Source organism: Mycteria americana, chromosome 9 (genome assembly GCF_035582795.1).
Source record: "Mycteria americana isolate JAX WOST 10 ecotype Jacksonville Zoo and Gardens chromosome 9, USCA_MyAme_1.0, whole genome shotgun sequence".
In the NCBI taxonomy this organism is placed as follows: Eukaryota; Metazoa; Chordata; class Aves; order Ciconiiformes; family Ciconiidae; genus Mycteria; species Mycteria americana.
In genome coordinates, this window is record NC_134373.1 from 20,404,303 (window position 1) to 20,425,850 (window position 21,548).

General features: G+C 39.7%; 1 protein-coding gene across 3 annotated transcripts in view; it reads right to left on the bottom strand.

Annotated features, from left to right (window-relative positions):
• Positions 1-21,548, bottom strand: part of MAP3K20 (mitogen-activated protein kinase kinase kinase 20) — a 96,201-nt gene that overhangs the window by 44,350 nt on the left and 30,303 nt on the right. For all 3 annotated transcript variants that reach the window (XM_075512115.1, XM_075512113.1, XM_075512114.1), the window contains exons 3-9: positions 18,564-18,651; positions 14,172-14,273; positions 13,309-13,374; positions 12,313-12,341; positions 12,062-12,199; positions 5,875-5,961; positions 2,191-2,265 (exon numbers count right to left, since the gene is read on the bottom strand). In XM_075512115.1, coding sequence (XP_075368230.1) covers positions 2,191-2,265; positions 5,875-5,961; positions 12,062-12,199; positions 12,313-12,341; positions 13,309-13,374; positions 14,172-14,273; positions 18,564-18,651 — 585 coding nt within the window. The remainder of the gene's footprint in view (positions 1-2,190; positions 2,266-5,874; positions 5,962-12,061; positions 12,200-12,312; positions 12,342-13,308; positions 13,375-14,171; positions 14,274-18,563; positions 18,652-21,548) is intronic.

The window sequence follows — 21,548 nt, forward strand, 5'->3', positions numbered from 1 at the left end:
GTTAATAACTCTGTCCATTCCCATAAGGAGGTTATGGTGTGAGCAGTGTCTGACACTCCAGCTGCTCTGCAGCAGCTCTCCAAGTGTATTCCTTAGCCCCACAGTAAATGCACATCCCTCTTTTCTCGGGGTAAACCACCTAAAGATACCTCATGCTTTCTGAGGGCTAAACATATGCACGTTAGCAATTGCTTTTGAGCAGCTGACATGCTCAAGCTCACCCCTGCTTGACCTTCAGTAACTTGTTCATGCATCAACTATCTGATTTTCTAAAGCTAATCCTGGCAAAAAGGGAACGTTACACACAGCAGTATTTTAGAGGAGCGTGCTCCATCTTTTGGCTCATGCAGGCCACACAGCCTTTTATCAAGGCATTTTGAGAGCTGCAAGTAGCGATCCTTTCCCAACACGTGACTCAATAAGTCAGTCACATGCCCAAACTGTGACCAGAGATTACTCCATTTCAGTCATGTGAACAAAGCATTTATAATTGCCTAACAGAAGAGAAGCTGCATGAAAAAAGTAGCAAAGAGCAGACTGTCAGAAAAAAACATCTAACATGAGATTCACTGTCTGCACACATCAGAGATGCCTCTGGGAACAATGCTCCCAGGAACCAGCCCAAACCCAGGTGAATTGCTCGTGCAGACAGAACTCAGCCTGATGGTTGGGCATCCCTCTTTTACAACATGCAGATCCCTACCTCTCCTTGGAAAACAGCAACAGCCTTCTGGACACTTATATATGTGGCTAGAGCAAGGCAGGGAGGGAGCTGATCTACTATGTGCTGCAATTACAGAAAAGAAGCTCCAATAATTCTTATTCTGAGGCATTTGGTAGTGATGCTGATGCTTGGGAGTAGTTATTAAAGACAAGTAGTTGCCACTGGAAAGTGCTCTTTAGCAATTACTGACCTAGAACTTAAACAGTCTACTTGCAGACTCAAAGACTGAAAGCATTTTTCTCCCCTCCCTTTTGTGGAGAGGATAGAGGGAGGTATTAAGGGAATGGCATTTAAATGGGTGTTCACGTGGAAACCACATGTTGATGACGGATCTCAGCCTTCCAGATCCATTCTGTAGGAAAGCAACTCCTTGCTTAAAAAAAAGGAGACCAAGAAGGGAAATCTCCATTCTCATATTGTTCTTCTATGGCTGCTCTCTGGTGATAACAAGTTCTAGCTTTAGAGTACCTAAGCACTATAATTTGTCTTGGGATTAATCTTGGTCTCTCTGAAGCAGCAGCTAACCTTCTCCCGAGTTTAAAGGAACAAAGTTCTTCCTGGTGCCTTGACTTGAGAGAAAGAGCATCATTTCCCTTCCTTAACTATCCTTCCCTCTCTCAAATACCTTAATAGGCAAAGGAAATGGATGCTAATCCTTGGTAATAAAGCTAGTATGCCCACAGGCTCTTTCCAGCCAGTTTTAAGTACAACAGGATGGTAGCAGAGTCCATTTAAAGAAGGTAACTCCCATAACCTACAAAAGCTTTTACTGACTAAATATTGTCTTTAATCTCTCTTTTAGTTTATTCTTGTAGGGGCAGATTAATAGTGACAATGGTTTGGCTCTTTAACTTGTATTTTTACTGTTTTCATGGTTAAACAGTATATTACAGTACTTCTATTATTATATTATTACAGTATAATCATTATAAAGCTCATCATCCAAAGTCCTAAGGGAAAAGATCAGGAAAGGTTTAATGTTAATTTAGAATGCGTTGCTGCTGTTCCTACCTGCATTTTATGGATTAAGTTATTCTTTACATGTTTTCAACACAAGGAAGGCATCAAAATTGGACCTTGGAATAGATATTTCATATGTGATGCTGACATACATCCAACAAAGATTAAATATTAACTATTGAAAGAAAATAGAAAAGAACAATTTTTCACTTGCTCCAAAAATGGCTACATTCTTGCCATCTCACCCGATTTACTGTCATTGTCTTTAGTAGTCAGGTAAGTCAGTAGCATAATAACTCTTGATTAAAAAGGGAAAGAGACACATTTAGGTATAAATATGTAAACCCATTAAAAAAAAGACAGCCACAGCTATCTTTGTGAAGAAATGTGTCCATTAGCATGCATCAGTGATGTTATCTCAGACTTGTCCCCCAAAGAAACGCTAGCACACTTAGCAAAACAATGCAGGGGGTGGTGGTGTAGAAATCAAACACAAATTAAATTACCTTTGAATCAGCATCCCAACATTGGTGCATCAGTTCTGCAAAACTTCTGGGACAACTGCTTGGAATGGTTAATCTCTAATGGAGAGAGAAGGTACCAGTTATTGGGACCATTTCCCTTTAAGCTGCTACTAATAGATTTCCCATAAGAGCAATCCAATTAAAAGAAGTAAAACACACTCTTCTTTCTTTTAAACACAATATAAAACCTGAGGATTGACATATTAAAAAGAAAAATAAAAATTACTAACACTAGCAAGACATACAATTAATTAATAGACCTATAAGGAAGGAATGGAACAAATGCACAAATGGAGTTCCTTAAGAAAGCTCGGAGACAAGGAAGTAAAACCAAGGCAAACAGCTTTTAATACTAAAACATAATAGTTTGTGGAGGTTACTGCATGGTATTCTAAGATGCTTGTCAAGATAGGTATAATGTACAGCCTGCCTTAATTCCTTTCTCCCACACAGATGATCCAGCTGTACAATACTATAATCACTTTTGATATAAAAAATGGCTGAAATATAGATTATATTAAGTGAGTTCAAAAGAGTTAGGTGAAGCTCTACATGACACAAGAGATGTTTCATGAGCCTGTGGTCAGAAGGATTAATGAGGACATGTAGATCTCAGGAAGCACTCACAGAGCCCAGTGAACTCATATAAATATTTCCTGATGACTGAAAACAAGGAGTTGCTGGTTATAGCCAGGACCACTGACTACAGAGAATTAGTTTGAAGCTTGTTTGTTTCCTTTGCTGAGAGTTTTAAACCATGAAAAGATTCCCTCAGCCAGTCTTAGAGGACTTTTAGTTTAAAGACTCTGCCTCCAATCTGGAAAGCCTAAAAGCAAATCCTTTCTCATATACACACCCACAGATACCGAAGCTCTCCAGTTGATTAAACGTGCATCCCAACAACAGTACACATACATGGAGATCCCTCTGCTCTTGCTAAGGCAGTTAACTGACTTCAGATATTTCGTATTAAATGGAAAAAATATGTAGATAAAAAACAGTTCCTCAGTGAAATGAGTCCAAATATAAGAGGGGTCTGGAAAATATAAGCTGGAAAAAGGGGTTCCCTGTCCTATAACAGGTGAGAACAGGTATTACAGTCCTGTTCAGACCAACCTGCCAGGAAGACCCTTGGATCTGTCCTACTATTGCCATTTCACAAGCAAAGCAGAGCAAGCTGTGTCAAATTGTACCATTATATTACTGCAACGTGACCTGCAAAGCTTTACAAGCCACAGCAGCCAAAGTAAGAGTTAACAAATTCTGCTCCACAAGCATTTGAACACCATGAAAACTGGAAACATGAGATACAGAGCCAGGGCACAGCAGCAGTATGATTATTAAAATAACTTAATACCTTAAGGTGCAAATCTTTCTGTGCAAGAAATACCCAGAAGTTTGTACAATGCATAAACAAATTGTACTGGTGCTTGATCTCTGGTTGAGTCATTAGCCTAAAAATACACCGGCTAGTCTTGCTACAGTATTTGTCTGTAACCCTCACTGTTCCAGGAGGTGGAAAATCAGTTGCAATCAGCATTTATATGTCTCACTCGTGCAGAATGTTTTCTGTCATGTAATACAGAGATAGCAGGTTCCAAAAGTGTCGTGTTATACGAAAGATGATGTTTCTCAGTGGTAATTTATTATGAGACCACACCTAGCATAATCTGAACTCATGTATTTTCTTTTGTGGATTAAAAAAAATATATAATTATATAGAACCTTTACCAGAATAAAAATAACACTGTGAAATTATGCAGAGAGTCGAAAAGGACTCATACAGAATCATTAAAATCCACTTTATTTGTTGGGTTCAGGCTTTGCAAATGGGGATTTTTCACCCTACACAATTATGCTTTGGCCTCAGTCCGACACCAGTTTTAACACGAGACTTGCAGTGCAAAAAATGAAGGACTGGCTCAACAGTGATTCAATTCTGTTGTGAACTGGAACCATACAACCCCATTGATGTCAACAGATTGAACTGAGAGCAGAACCTGACCCTCACACTTGCTTTGGGGCATAGAAACTATGAAGAAAAGTAGTACAAGCTGATTTTTACAAGGTTTATGCTGGACATGTTCCCTAAGTCATGGCCAGAAAAAATAAAAACTAAGTAAGCAAGTGTTAATGCCCTCTAAGCTCCGTGGCACCCTTCCAAAGAAGATGGTAGCAACAGGCTAGTGGTACCTAGCAGACAAACAGCTGGCTCTGAAAATGTCACCCCTTAGGTTTCTTCAGCCATGAGTAAAATAGTCATCATGTCCACATTTTTTTCATATTGTATTTTACACAGGTCCTTGCTCTGCAAAACTGTAGAGAAATGCGTGTTGTACCCCCTGACATCTTTCAGTGTATGACTACATCTCTTTACAATATTCCCAATGCCACTCTGTACCCCTTACATAAAACTGCACGTGGTAGGCATAGGAAACAAATACCGTTGATGGAAGGCTTTATGGTTCCTCCTTCAAAATGATGTATGAGGCTTTTCCTAAACTAGGAGAAGGTGTCTCTGTGCCTCCTGCTCTGATAAATGCTGTAGAAGACCACATTCATAATCTTCACACTGTTAGTGTAGCATTTCCAACTAATCAGTGTATCACAGTATCACTCACTGGAATTAATCCAGTCCTCAAATAGAAGCAAAAAAGAGAGAGGGAAAAAAACACCAACAAAAAATATTAAACTAAGAGGAGGAAACCTAACTCCTCTGTTTAACTCTGAAGCATTCTGAGAAACAGTTTATGTAGAATAATAGGAATCTGTATTGTACAATCACTGCCTTGCCATTGTAACGTTTCCCAAGCTTCCACTGTGTCTAGATAGAGGAGGTTTCATCTTTGTGGAGGATTTCCATGCTTGTCTGTGTGTGGTACAGTCACAACTTTAAATGTTTTTTAAATGTAGTTACTGTCTTTGATATCAAGGGACTATGTGTTCAGATATACGCTCACATGTCCAACTAACTGAAAGCCTCAATTTGTGAGAAGAAGAAAAGCGAGGCTGGGGACCCTGTACAAACGGTGTTTACACCACTGAAGTGCTTTTGAAATGGAAAGACTCTGCATGAGGAGGCTTGCAGCTATGCCACAGCCTTGCCGATACCAGTGAGGAGCTCATCTTCAATGTAGTGTTGAACGTAGGTGGCAAAACTGTAATTTCACTCTTTTTTTAAAACTATTTTTTCTTCTTTTATTTTTGAAATTTTCATCTAAGCGGCAGTTTCTTGTACTATAGTGACTCCTGCTGGGAGAGTTAAGTTGAAGTAGCTGAAGGTCTCTTACAGATATATCAACTCCCGGCCAGTAAAAAGATGTCCTAAACGCAGGAGATGGAGTTAAACTGTTCCCCTACCTTGGACGCAATGGCTTCTTTCATCACTAAGAACAAACCCCTAGGTTTTACAATTGAGACTGAGAAACTAGTACAGTACTTGTACAATTTTTGATCTACAGCATCACGACGTGAAGCTGCAACAATTAGATGTAAAGGGTCCATTCATGAGGAATAACATCACTTTGACCCTTTGTGTTAGCTCCTACTGCTAATCTTTCCATACGCGTGAACTTACTTTCAATTTGAAGAAGATGAAAAAGTCTTTTGCAAAACCCCAATACTGTTTTCTGATCTATGTACCTGAATGTAGAAACGTAGTCTTACCTCGTTTTTTTCCACTACAAGCCAAGCTACTTGTAATCCTTCCAAGCCTTTAAAGGGGACCTCCCTTGTTAGCATCTCCCAGAGAACCTGGAACAGAAAAAAAGAAAAGAATTTTTATTTCTGTACTTTGTATTTTAAATACATTATTAAACCTTGATACAGCACTATTCTGTATCCAATTATCAGGCAACCAGTTTCCATTTGCAGGAACTTGGACCAGTGTTTGTGTGCAAGATCCTCTCACTAAATTAATTTGAATGTTTCTGCTTTTTCCTCTACAGAAAAGCTGAGATGAAAAACTGGGTTGTGTGGGGTCTAATGCCTGCAATTTTGAGAGCACCATGGAAAATGCTTTTTACTTTCTTTGTACACTATAAAGTTCACATTTGGCAGTTGAGACTTGGGAAGACAATGAACTCTTCTCTCCTTCTCAGCCCCAACTAGACACATCTTTGCTTTGTAGTCATTTTGCATTTAAAAATATTTCTGTATGATTGCAACTAGTGCTTCTCAGTAGTCAGAATATGATCCAAAAGGTATTTTGCTCCTATGATATGCCTATGAAAATATTAAATGTAATTTTGCAAGCAAAACTATACTTGTTTATCTCCAAGTATGTGATTATGTTAAACTAAACAATATACAGCATATAGAAAATTACTCTCTTCTCCTCGATATCTTACAGACGCACTGTCCTTAGATATAGAAAGATCTCCTAATTTCGCATGCTTTTAGCATTTTGGTAACACAGTATCCGAGACTGCAGAAAAGCTACTCTGCAGAAAAGAGAGTTTGGCATCACCAAAAAGGCTTCAAGTCAATGAATCCAACTTGTTTTTCTGCCAGTGGCACTACATATTGGAGTTCAACCAAATTAACAGGCACTTTGTACCTTCACTTGTACATGTCTTTTTCTTTTTTTTTTTTTTTTTTTTACATATCTTGTTACAAATATCTACATACCAACTTTTTCGTCTGCTCATATACCAAGCATAACAACAAAAAAAGGCATAATTTATGTAGGATCTGACCAAATGCATTACGATCCTTATGAATGTCTCTATATCCAAGTCTCTATATCCTATTTGGGTTAGTATCCAGGCTTATTCCAGCTACATCCTTTTGAATGGATTCTGGCCAGCTATGAAGGTAATTAGAAAGAAAATGCGATAATATTGGCAGATGCAGCTCAAGCAGAAAAAATGCACTGAGGCAGAGTTGGGCCTTTAATCAAGTGAACAGGGTACTCCATCACTAGACCTATTTGAATAATTCTGCTTGAGTCAGAAGACTGATTAGTAAAGGTAACAGTATCTTGGAAAAGTAAGTGAAAGGATAGTTTTCCTGACAATAAGAAATATATGGGGAAAGCTATCATAGAGGTATTCAACTCTCCCATTTGCCTCAATTCATTCCTTTTAGAAGAAAAAAAAAAAGGCACCTCAATTTGTAATTCTAATTATCACCTCTCTACTGGTAGACAAGGAAATTTAACTGCAAGAGAAGGAAATAATTTAGCAGTCCCATGTACTTCAGACAAAAAAGCAGTGTACAAAACAGCCAGTTTAAAACAAAAGCCCCTGGACCAAATCAAACATACAGCTGAGCAGCCTTGCAGAACCACCTCATCTGTACAGCTGTACCATGAAACCACAGAGAAGAAACTCAAGTATGCACATCAGATAGAGCAGTATCTAAATACGTCTTCCAAGTAAAGAACATACTGAAATACATGTTAAATGTCTCAAAGAGCCTTGAGCTGGAAAACTCTACTGCTCTGCCACCTTTCTTTCAGAAGACTGTAAATTATAAGGGTTGTCTTGTTTCATTCATGCACATAAGTTTGTGCAGAACATTTTGCACTGAATTCCTTTATCATGACACCTTTAGTGTTTTATCATGACACCTTTAGTGTTTATTTCCACTGCCTGTACGGATCACTGCCTTCCTAAACCAACAGCGCTGGCTTAAAACACTTCAAGACTGCACATAGTTCAAGACAAAAACGGCAATCTGACACAATATGAAGAATTTTTCTTAATGCCTTATTTTTTACCAATAGTAGAAGAAAGTAAAAGATACAAAAGTGGGATGTCAGAAATCCTTGTATTTATTTACACAGGTTTAGGAAATGTTCTAACAACAATGCAAATTTCATATTCAGGCCAATGGGGTACATAAAGCCTTTCCTTCCAACGGTGACATATCTCTATGTTCAGTTTTATAGGAGCTTCAACCCCATCTCATGGATTAGCTACCCTGAATCATCAACTAAGGTGAATGATTGCATTATCAGTCTTTTAAAAAGCAGCAAATGGGTATCTTCTGCATTCCCGTTTGTCTCTTCCTGTCCCCAGGGTCATTCAGCAGCAGAAAAAGCACCTCAACCTGACTTACCCTGGCCTCTTTATTGCGAGATACACTCTGGTCATTTTCAGAACTGGCTCCCCAGCTCACCTCATATGGAAATCAATCTGTCTTCCATTTCCGGTATAATTTAATTGAGACTGACATGGTTCACTTCCCCTCCCATCTCTGATGGTGAGGATCGCCTGCTTTCCTGATCACATCACATCTCTGTGATGACGGACAGCAGGTGCTCACAGAGAAACAGCCAAGCTAGACACAATGATGGAAAACAAAGCAAGATCATTTAATGTAGTGGTTTGTAAGCTGTGGCCTCTGAAGATGTTGGGCTCTTCTTTGCACACAGAGAAACACAAAGGAGAGAGAAATGTATGAATGTTCATCCTATAAATGAAGCTGAGAATAAGAATTATTCTTCAGAAAAAGCTCACAGCCTGACTTCTGTCAGCTCAGCTGTGCGTTTCAATTCTTATCCTCTCAACTATGTGACAACAACCAAAAGGAAAATAACCAAAAAAACAAAACCCCCACATCCCCACCATGGGGCGGGGAGAGATTCAAAGTGCCATATAGGATAGGGAACATCCAAATGAGTAATTTGAGAAAAAGCAAACACTCAGAGCATCTTCACTGAAAAAAAGAAATGTTTTCTCTTGGTAGGAAGGTGTTCACAGATGAGGGTCAGGAGCCACAATTAGCAGAAGTACAGCATGAGCAGAAAGTGTTGCACTCTTAGAGGTACTGCCCTTAGGCATGAAAATTAGGTCAGTCTTCTCTGCATTGATCCAAGTGGAAGTTAAAGATCTCATAATTCTTTTCAAAAAAAGTAAGGGATAACCCCTTGAGCTGGCCAACATTCCCTCTATAAATAACGTATGTTCTCATAGCTAAAGCAATGTATGAACTATTGCTAGGAGCATAACAGCTGCTACGTTTAACGGCAGTCTCTATGCTACCAATAGCCAATTAATGATTTTACTTTTTTGTTCTTGTAAGTGTTAAAATAATTCAGCTACATCACATAAGCCTTCTATGATTAAACACATTTATACTGATACACAAACACACACTGCAGTGCACTACAAACAATTTTGCCAGGATAACATATTCTGAGCATACATCTTCATGATTTCAAAACAGCTTTTAGAGTGAACATTGTCATTCCACATACGCTTTCATATCTGGAAGAGAAGCAAGGAATTGTTTTTGAGCAACACAATGACACACGAGTCAATTTCTGGGTTGATCACTTGTAACACTTGGTATCTGTTGTTTGGAGTATGGATCTGGAAATGGATTAGAAAACAGAATCACAGCACGGCTACAGGACAGTGCAAGATCTGTCTTTGTGTTGTAATAAATCTCCTGGAACATTTAGCTTTAGCATTTCATGGCAGTATTATAAATTATTTACTATATATCTCAAAGAGAATATATGGACCTGTTGAACCATCCATGAAGAGCAGGACAAACTAATCTGAACATTAGCTATAAACATGTATGCAACTGTTCACAAAGAGGAAAATTCATTTCAGCTGAGGAGCAACTCAGACCTATAAGGTTGCAGAAAGACTTTGACACTTCATGGAAAAAAGCTCTTGTGCACCTTAAGCAGAATATTTAAAGCCAGACTGGTTTGTAGAAAGAAAAGCCAGTCAGGAAAAAAAAAATAGCAGAAAAGAAATTAAAGAAAACCATGGGGAAGGCGACAAATATGGCCAACAGAATATCTATTCCTAGCATCTTACTAGTTTACATTTGAAAGGATTCTGTTCTTTGTTAACAGGACTTTAACTGAAGAAAAGCAGATTTGTCTCTCTAGCACAAAAGCTGCTGGCAAGTGTTACACTTTGAAAAGGGATTCTTTAAATTTTGTTTTTATAGATGATAATCGTGTGAAGAGACAAAAATACCCTTTCTAAGATTTTTTGTTTTCAGACTCCTAGCTAATTCTCTGATAGTCTAACACTTATTATAGGGAAATTCCAACTTTCAATGTTATATTCGGACAATTTCTTGCTGGTATAACCCCATTATGTCAGTAATTTCATCAACAGAGAACTTGGGCCACTGCCATTCTTCATTTCTACCCCTGCATCTCCTCTGAAAATGATGGTGTTCCAAGACTGGAGTTATAAAAAGACAAATTCATTCCTAAGTCCTTATGAATTCATAAGCTGCTACCCACAGTAGAACACATTAGCTCAAAAACAATATATTAAAAAATGTGGGTCAGATATTATTAGGCATACTAAAGTAGCACTATGCACCTGTAACCGCCTTAAAATATTCTCATAACACTGTACTGTTTTCATACAGAGGGTAGTTGAGTTTTACCTCCAAGCACAGAACTGTCAAAGGAGCTTTACTTTTTGGATGAGGAAAAATAAACTATGTGTGACATACTGTTCCCAAGGCTCTGGTAATATTTGACATGATAAGATATTAAACAATTTCTTACCTTCTCCCACTTCTAGAATGTTACTTAAAGTCAATTCACACCAAGATGACTATGTGAGCAGTTTGAGCTGTAAGACCATGTTTGGAATTTCTCCTCTAACGTTTTTGCTTTGTTTTGAAACTGGAATGTTTCCCTTCAGTGGATAATATGTGATTGCTTCCAGTAATAGTTTACATTAACATTTACATTTGTTAGCTTATGTTCTCTTACTGTTTGTGACCTAGTTCAGTTAAGGCAAGCAAGGATTTTACATCTGCCAATGTAGGCTTTTTCTCCCTCCTTGCAAACCTTCAACCTTTCATTTGTAAGCGACGCCACATCCTCTCCCATGTATTTTTTTCACCATAAACAACTGTTTGGCAAAAAGTTTAAGTCATCTTCCATTGGGACATCAACTTAGCTAGGTATAGCCATAGGTGCTAGCTCAAAACCGTAGTGCCTCCCTCACATCTATCTCCTCCCATCCCTCAAAGAGAAAGAGGCAATACTTGACAGGTACTGAAAGAATTCCTCATTCTGCCACCCACCGTTGAATCCAAACCCAAAAATGGTTAATACACAGATATGCATGGAAACTACAACCCCACTTCCTTTCCTTTTTCCCCCAAAGTATTCATTACTGTTCTCTGTCAGAGAAAGGCTATGGGGCTAGGCACACAACTAGAGTAGAGCTATTTCTAGCCTACTTTGTATTGCAGAGCAAAACCAAATTAGAGTTTAACTGTGGACAAAGTGAAATAATTCACATTACTGTACCTGCAAACCTGACATTCTGAACTATAACTGATTGTTCCCCCTTCAGAAAAATGGAAAAATGGCAAAGCAATGCTGGCCTTTTCTATATTTTTAGATGGGGCCTCTGCCTCCACAAGAGGTACAGTCTCTATTTCTCACAGCTAATGATAGCACGGTCTTTTAAACAATTAAGCATGGAGAAGTGACTTTTAACATAAAATCAGTGACACTCCATTTTACGGAAAGTGGAATCTTAATCATTTAATCCTGTTATACACCTATTGCAAGACAACCTTTTTCTCTTCTGTTCCACTAAAAAACACAAGCAGAGTTTCATGATGCAGTGGCTCCTGCAAGCCTTTGGACATATGCTGAATACTTGTGGTAAAGCATGCACTTCCCCCACTGGCATGCTGCTAATCTAATCAGATAAGGATCTTACTAAACATGCAAGACACTGTTCTTCCTGTCATTTTCAAGCATGTAATTATAAATTATGGGTCAGTCTTGAAAGAAAGTGTGACATTTTTTGTCATCCTTATTTAGAATTGTTGTTCTTGCATCACACGAATTCTGTCACACTAGAGATCTGCTACTACGCATAGGGAAATGAGAGGCACTCACCACTCCGTATGAGTATGTGTCACATGTTTCAGACACTGGGAGACTTTGGATAACTTCTGGAGCCATCCATGGAAAAGTGCCCACTAATGACATGTGTGTTGTATGGGAGTGGAACCTTGAGGCACCAAAATCACAGATCTGGCAAAAATAAATAAAAAACAAACACATTAGAATATCAACCTCATTCATTAGGCATCAAAACATTGAGTCAAGCAGCAGCATCTCTCTACAAATAATTAAAATGTTCATACCTTCAACACGCCATCAGCAGCTATAACAACTGAAAATGAAAAAACAATAAGTTACAAGAATGCTATTAAAAATAAACACAATACATTTTCACAGCAGAAGACTTTGCTTTTTATCAAGAAAAATGATCCTATGGTGAGCTGGCACCTGAACATGCATGATTGTCCTGCTTTCTCTGAGAAGCTTTAGAGAACATCTGTAAGCCTCTGAACAAACACGAAACCTTTCAGACTTTACTGAGTTCAAAGACAGAGACACAACTATAGCTGAAATACAGATAAACTCCATTCTTCCCAATGTAGTCAGGCTTAACAAGAAGATCTCTGAAAGATTCATTAATAAAAGGAAAAACCTACAACTGAGGTGAGATCTAGACTTTTCTTAACTATTATCTCCCCATGTGCATTACTATGATCTGTGTCCCTCCTATGCCACTACTACTAGTGAAAGTTTCAATTAAAAGGCAACATTCAGCAAATTTCATAAATGGTCATCAACTGCCAAGTTCAGACTAACCAGTGCAGCTCCACACTGAGTGCATATTACTCCAAAGCATGAGTATCTGTCAAACCTCAAAACAGGCCACAGTAAAGACAAGATTTTCAGATAAGAAATAATAGACCTTATCTGGTCTATTGTGTCTGGTGTCTGCCAGCCTTCCCTGGTACTCAACCTTTCCAAATGGAAAAAGGAAGTGAGGAGTGCCCAGGCAATGTCTGACAGCTGATAAGATGGGTACAATCATGGTCAGCAAGACACAACTTGAAAGAGCCCTCCACAGTGCTCTAAATGACGCCAGGGACTGTAACAGAGCTCAGACAGCCTGGGGATGGGGAGGAGGGAACAGGCTCTTCTGCGCCTCAACAACTCCTAGTGAAGCTTGATGACAGCCAAGGCTTTAGTTAGTTCTGCGTATTCACAAAGCTCAGGTACAGATTTAAATGCTACGTTACCAGGTAACAGTAAATGCAGAGCGTTTCAGCGTTTTGCTACTTTACCATTCCTGGACTTCAGATCCCTGTGGATTACTTTAACTGGAGCTTCCATGTGTAAATAGTGCATTCCTACACAAAACAAGGGAACAATCTAGTTAGGCAGGCTGAGCGTGGCCATCGCCTATCAGCAGTCATGTTTCCTGGTTCCCATTAATTGTCCTCATTACGAGTTGGCATACCTGTATGTCACATTGATACGCTGCAGGAGAAGCAAAGCTTCCCATAATCTACTTTGAGTAAAAACACTAAGCAAAGCTCATTTATTTCTCAGAGCATCTATATGGGTATGTTAATGCTTTTTAATATCATATTTAGTGATTTCCTCAAAGGTCTTGTCTACACAGGGAAGCCAAGACATGAATTTACTGTTCATTCATTAGTTTATACTAATTCTTGTGTGGTCACAGAGAACACAAAAGACAAAACAGCTTCTTCTGCATTATTATATGAAGAATTTCAGTATGTTTGCTGAGAATAAGCCCTTAGCTTCCTTAAATGTTCCAATTCAAGTCAAATGTAAGGATAATTATGCACTTTACCTCATAATTAACTCTACATCAGCAAAATTACCCTCTTGGGACTTAGGGGCAAACCAGAAGTAAAACTGGCTCATAGAAGCCATTTTCACTCCAGAAATTATTTTGGATTCCTAACAACCAAGGAACATATTAAAAAGCACAGTGAATGGGGTTTGCTTTTTTTATATTCGGTTCTTTTGGGGTTTTTTGGTTTTGTTTTGGTTTAGTTTTTTTTACAATTTGAATAAGGAAGTATAGGAAGGCTTTCCTGACTTCACAGGGAAAGGGTCTCCAGCTGTACACTTTGCTGGCTGCGTAGGATAGTAATGCACCGCTCGTCTTGCTTACCTTTAGCTATGTCAGTTGCCCAGGTCATGATATGATCCATATCCATCTCTTCACTTTTGTTACTATTAATGTAATCAAACAGTGAGCCAGCAGAAGCATACTCTGTTAAAAAACAACAACAAACTCACATGACATTTTAAAACATTGCACCTAAACTGAAAGTTCTAATGGAAACTCTGCCAGTTCCAGAAAGCAACGTCTGGCTTAATGACAAAGAATTTGGGTTCAGCAGCTAATATTATTAGTAGTGTAGCAGGAGAGTGGTAGTTTGTTCTCATTCTCACAACACAGACATAATCTACTGCTAAGGGCAGAAAAAAGTAAAATCATATATAACAACAGGCATTAAAATGAAAAGACATTAGAAAGGTCTGGCATCAACAAAGCTCAGGCAAAGCAGTTCAAATTCCAGAGTAAAAGGTTCTGGATGCTCCTTGTTCAGGACCAACAGACCTTTTTCTTAACTTTTCTCAACTACACCTACAGAAACCCACAGCAGGATTATATGGGTACAAACAAGGGCTGTTTTGGCCCAGTGGTGCTTACAAGCGTGGAAGATGTAATCCAGTCTGACTGTCAGAGCTCGCGGGGCTGAAAGCTGGAATAACAAGCCAGTTACACCTACACACATTTAGGTGTGAAACTGGAGACAACTGAAACCTGCACAGCACCACTTTTACATAACTTGAAATTCTTACATATTCAAACAGTGAATTTGCCACTTCTGATCGGAAGAGCAGTTAACGGATGAGTTTGGTGGTATCAGATCCTTCTTACTGTTTCCAAGGACAGAGGATATTCCTCACTGGTGAGCAGTACTGCGTACAAATGATGCCCCATAACAAAGCATAATTATTTTCTTTCTTTTTTTAAAAGTAAAACCAGATGTTAAATATAAAATGTTCTCTTAGGAAGAAAGGGGTTGCAAGTAGAAAGGGAAATTAAAATTTTCTTCTCCTGTTTCCCCATGGAGGAACAGAGTGGCAGATCAAATCATTTGTTCTTGAAAAAATGGAAGGAAGGAACTGGAGGTCTAACCCTGAGGTAAGTGGGCCAGATTTCCACGTGCTACAGGTCATGTTCAGCAGTCTAAAGGCTGTAGCTCCTCTGCTTAGTATTTATTACATAAGCTTTATGTTTATTTAGTATTCATTCATGTTTCACCAAAAACACCACAGGAGGTTCGTGAGTTGAAGCAGCTGATACATTTTCTTCTATCTGGTTGCCAAGACAGAGTGAGCACATGCCACCTGGTGCAGCCCAAGTAGCACAAAGACCAGAGGGATGCAAGGAGCAACTTCAAGCCTTTCATCCCTCTCTCCCAAGGCTATTCAGTGTGCTCCTCAGGCAGTCTGGAGAATTTAAAACCTACTTACAAGACCCCCAAAATCTGCATACCTAAGGTGACAAACTAGCTGGTATACAATTGAAATGCTTAATTTCAGCCATTTCAAAGCAGTCACAAAATCATTCTCTCTAAGACTACATAAAATATACCTGAATTGTTGTTAATAGTAATATTAATCAATGAATTATACATAATAGGCTAAATGCCTAAAAAGTAAACATTGATCCCCATCAAGGAAATCAAAACCACTGGGAGATTGCTGCGTGGGGAAGGAAACTCTGCACAGCCTAGAGCACGGTAGGCCATGTGAGAAGATTCCAGCTCTAAATGAAAGGAAAGAGGGAGAAAATAGGAAGTCCCTTGAAAGTAAACACTCAAGTGGCAAGTTAGTTTTGGATCATTACTGCAGGACCTCCCGCTGAAAGGAGCCTCTGCAGGAGACAGAAGTGTTGCTTCTGATGTCACCGAAAGAGGAGTAAGCTGCTGACCTGCACATTTCCTCAATTAAAACATAAGCTTTTTTTACCCATGATGTCATCATCTGTCTTATAAATGGATTCTTCAGGAATAGGTTGGCTGCACGCTTTGCATGCCTTTACAATGCATAATTTGATCCATCAGGGTCAGGGACAACGCAGCTCCCGGAGCCCTTTGCCACTCTGTGTGAACAGAGGCAAGCAAGCTTCAATCAACAAAGCTTGATCCTTTAGTATTTCTTCTACATATTTATTGTGCCACAGGTTTTTACTAGGAGCTTATGGATTTGGAAATCATATCGCAAGGATCGTTTTCTGTCAATAATGGAAAAGACGTATTTGCTTTAGAAAGAAAAGCTCTGAATGCCTGATTGGACCCACCCTGTGATGGGCTGTGGGATACACCATATGTTTCTGTGCAGACGGGGGGCACAAGCTCTGAGAACCTTTTGGGGGGAGGCAGCTGTGGTCAAAAACCAGATCTGAAAGCCAGGCATCGAGACCACTGTTGCCAGAAACAGACAGTGACATCTAGAATGATGTGATCCATGTTAGCAGCTCGCCAGGCGGGATGATCGGCTATAACACTGACATACATCCCAGCAGGGAAACGTGTTTTGACTGCAGATGTAGCCTTTCTCAGAGAACTCTCTGACCATCCCACATAAGACGTCACGTGCAGCTAACGCTCAGTACATGCCAATGCTTGGCTGAATGCCCTCATTTCCATCACTCTGCAGAATCATTAGGTTCTCAGGATTTCTTCTTGTTTGGGCTTTTCCCTCACAAGAAATGGATCTCTGACTAAACACAGGATTAAGTCCACAACACTGAAGGCCATCCAGAAGATCACGGAGTGAAAATCTCTCCAAAAGATATTTCAAGTGCAACTACCATTTCTTTTCTCAGTAGCGGGGAAATAGAGGCTTGCTTCCCTTCCAATCCAAGGGACTGCAGTCTCCTTGGAAGTTGCATGGAGAACCAATGCAGTTTGTTAAAAAAAGCTTTTATCTTTAGCCAGGGTAGAATCAGAGCTCTCCGAGTAACAAAGTGGTTGGACTACGCAAGAGTCTCCTCCTCACAGATGGTTAAAGAGTCCCCATTCCCAATGACATAATGAACTACTTTAGCTGCTGTCTGTCCTGTGACTGGCAAGCAGGTCAAATGTCCTTCTCCAAACACTGACCTTTTGTGAGATCAAACTGAGGACTTTCTGATCCAGACATCATCCTGAGCTGTTTATTACACATTTCCTTTGTCACTCTGCTTGCTGGTTTACACTTATGTTATAAATTATAGTAAAATTACATTACTGGATTTATTAGCTTTCTATTATTTTTATTGCTTCAAGAAGATATTCACGTTCCTGTCTATATGCTATCACCAGGGCATCCTCTGAGTGGTGTAGGCTGTGGTCACCCCATGCCCCTCTGGAGTACTGGATGCAACACTGCGACCTCCATTAGGCTGATACTCCTGTAAGTAAAGCTCCCCATGCTCTGAACAGTGCTGTGTCTCAGATGCACTCCCACCGGATTACACTGCCATCTACTGTGATAATCGGACGTCTAAGAGACAGGTAGATACAACTGAATTTTCACAGGTTCTGTCCACCATCTGAGAACCAATAAAAACCTGAACAGCAGTGTTTCAAACTGGTATCAGACTGTGCCACATGCAAAAACTACTCTTCGCATCAAACTCTTTGAAATGTTACAGACGTGCCAAAACATGCTTCTTAACCCATCCTTTCATGGTTTTTACCTCCCCAAATATTTGTTTCAGCACACTGGAGGTTTCTTTGCTTTGGGTTTATTTTCTACTACTATCTTACCTAGTTTCTCCCCTACAGGAAAGGGAGAAATTACATTACCTGTAATATAATTTTATATCTGGACCAACTCCCAAGATAAGGGAAGGAAGCTTAAAGTGGTGATAGAAAACAAAACAAAACAACCCCACCCCCCCCCCCAAAAAACCAACAAAACCACAAAAACCAACTTCTGCATAATTCTAGGAATGCCACAACAAATGAAATCTAGTTTTCAGTGAATAAAGGGAGTTGTCTTATAGCATCTAATAAACCCTTGACTCTGTTTCAAGCTCTTCCCACAGCTGGGAAGTTCCCAGTGCAGATTCTATTTTCAATACAGGCAGAATTCACGGTGCAGCTTTGCTCTGAGCAGACTCTCAGCCTTCCCTTTTCACAGAACTTGCCAGAACTTCATATCATGAAAACCTCTACTTCTGTCACATGTCAGTTAAAATGGAAAAGCAATTCACAGAACAGGGTAAGAGAACACAGTGAAAGCTTCTATTTAAAGGAGTGCTGAGTTTATGCATTAAGAACACCCCAGGCTCAAACTGCCTCTGTGCTGCTACCAGCCATGCTTCCAGCCTGGTTCCCACCTCCAGCACTCCCATTTACATTGAGACAGGTGGTGCTGAGCACTCTAACATTCAAAGAAGGCCAGAACAATTAGCAAAACACTGAAATTGGGTAAAGCTAATACTTTGTAACATTGGAGTTTTACAGAATCAAGACAAAGGTCAGACAAAAACCCTTACCTGTAACTATGCCATAATTTGGAGGTTCAATGACAGCTCCGTAGAACTGAATGATGTTTTTGTGACTGAGCACACTGAGTATTTCTGCCTGTTGAAAACAAACAAACAAACAAACAAGTTAGACAATTAAGATGGGGCATTTACTATGATAGTTTATTTTATACACAAGCAGGTATACACATATATACAACATACATATAAACACACACACACACGTATCTAGGAAAGACTGTTCACAAATGCTTGGCATTTGAAAACCTCATGAGAGAGTTTGGCAAATGAATGCTTCGTATGTTGGGGGGGGGAAGATCAGACTATTCTTTCATGGCCAAGGCACAGATGTAGAAGCTAAGTCTTTGGAAAAACTGAAGGCTGTGGAAAACTTTGTTCAAAGAAAGATCTGGGATTTTTGGCAGAGCTGCAGCAGTCCTATCCAGAATTTGTGTTTATGCACAAAGTACTATGGGTTCAGCAAGTCCAGTGCTTCAGGCTGTTAGAGCATACCATGCACACACAGCTCCATCCAATGTTTACTGGAAATGTGGAGTTTCCAGGCATGCGCCGTAGAGTCTGATTGAATAAGCACAGCAAGCATGCTTGAGATTGCCAAATAGCCAGCAGTGCAGTTGAAACTGCTCCTCAGAGCAGACTGCAGCTGTTTGGAAATTCTGGATAAACATAGAAAACCTTCAAATTCCACTTGAACAATGCTTCTAGGTTTGAGAAAGAGGCTGCAAGACAATGAGAATACACCCATAGAAATTAAGACATATAGTCCCTGCAGTTTTTGAGAAAAAAGAAGGTCAGATATCTCCTTCAAGGTCTCTCAACAGTTTCATCTCTGTAGTATATTAAAATAAATACTCAAGAGATTTTAGACACATGTTTTTACACAAATATACGTCATATGCAAATACAGATATATACTATTATGTATTTTTCTCTACAGCAATGCATTACTTTAAGACTTTGAGATTATGCTACCTCTATACCAGTCAACAGCATCTAACAAGAACAAAATCACAATTAATTCCTCTGAACTTATCAAATGTATCTGATCTGACAGATCCCTTCTCAGATCCCTTGACTGGCTGTAGGAGTGTTGCTGTTTACCTGCAGGTGAGTCGTCCCACGTTTCCTTAGATAGTTGCCAATTACATTATTTTGTGGCCTTGTAGATTCACTGAAAACAGGAAGGCTATAGCAGCTTTGATGCAGAAAACCATGGTACATCAGCTAGTGCTACTGTAATAAATGTATAGACATAGCAAAACAGTATTTTTTTGGCCTATGTTTTATAGCTGGTACCATGGTACATGTGCATAACTGCATGATTACAGACAAAGGCAGGAGATGGCTCAAATTTTTGCTGTTGTTGTTGTTGTTTAAAGCCTTTTCTGAGTAACTTAAACACGGTTTTGAATTAAGACCTTTATCTTTAGCAAATGCACTGACATTTACACATACTCAATTAAATCTTTAACTGTAGCTTTGAACTTAACTTGGGTTGCACTAGTTCTTCACGCTGCTTAGCCTGCTCAGCAAGGTAAGCAGTGTTACTTTGAAGTGAGTAATCTTTTTTCACAATACCAGAAAAGTAATTTTTTAAACATACGCTGTTTTCAGCAAATCATACTGCAGACTGACTCACCTACAAGTCCACAAAATAATTTAATTGGCAGCTATCCAAGCAAATGTGGGAAGACTCACCTGCAGGTAGACAGCAACACTCCTACAGCCAAGTCAAGGGATCCGAGAAGGGATCTGTCAGATCAGCAAGCGATCTGTCGGCAGAAGGAGCTCTGCTCTCCAGCTGCAGCCCCACCAGCCTCCCAAGGCAGGGGCTCCAGCAGCAGCAGCAGCAGCGCCTGTTTCATGAGCTGTACCTCCAGCCTCCTTCAGTAGCCTGGAGCATGCAGATGACAGCCTAGTCACTCAAAACTCCATCTCCATGGGCTAGCAAACCCAAGACCCCTATACTTCAAAAACTTCTGTATTATGTTTTTATCTTCTTTAGGAAATACTAAACTGGAGAATGTCCTCTAATTCCTACCAGCACTACTGCTGGATAACCAAGAGACCTAATACTCCTTGACTGCCTACCTGAATATTGTTAGAAATGAGACAGGAGCGCCAGGCCACAAATAACATTAGACGAACTATCTAGACCATCTTTTCTTGAACACCTTGGTTGAGAGGAGCTGAATAAAACTATCTTCTTGTACAGCAGTTAAAAATCCATGTCTTCAAAACACCGTGCACGCCACCCGCTGCTGTTTACAATACATGTACCTCAACAGGTCATGAGAATTAAACTGACTGGTCTCACGTTGAACTTTCCCGTGGCATAATGTATTTAGGTCCTGGCTACTGAAGTAGTACTAGATCAATCTTTTTAGCGAATGATTAAAAATGCCACATGATGAACACATCCAAGTGCCATAGCTCCCTATTCCACCACAGCACTGTGCAGAAGCCAGTGACTGTCCTCCATCTCACACAAGATGCTGCTGGATCCAGTAAAAGCCCACCAGTCACTGGACAACAGGAGGGGCTGCACTGCAGCAACACCAGTGGTGAAACCCAGGCCTACCAATCACCCAGGGCGACCATGAAATGGACAACAAGCAAGATAGGAGCACCGGGCCAAGAGGATGAGTCCTTCACTGCTGCAGGCATACTGACACACAGTGCTTTTATTATTTGGAGAGTCAAAAATAATTATTTTCTAAGATTATCTTATCTACAATATATTACACACTAAGATCACATTCCAGGAGTATGAAGAAATGCTGTGTCAACCATGGCTAATACCATCACCTTCACATTGATGTTCATGCCCTAAACTGGGATTTAACAGGCACCAAAGCAAGCTTCCATCTAAGAATATGGAAAGGCACCTATTAATTGCTCACAGATATCCCAAATTAAGAACTGGGGGGAAAAATTGCCAACTCTTTCTAAGGACCATTACTTCTGAAAGAA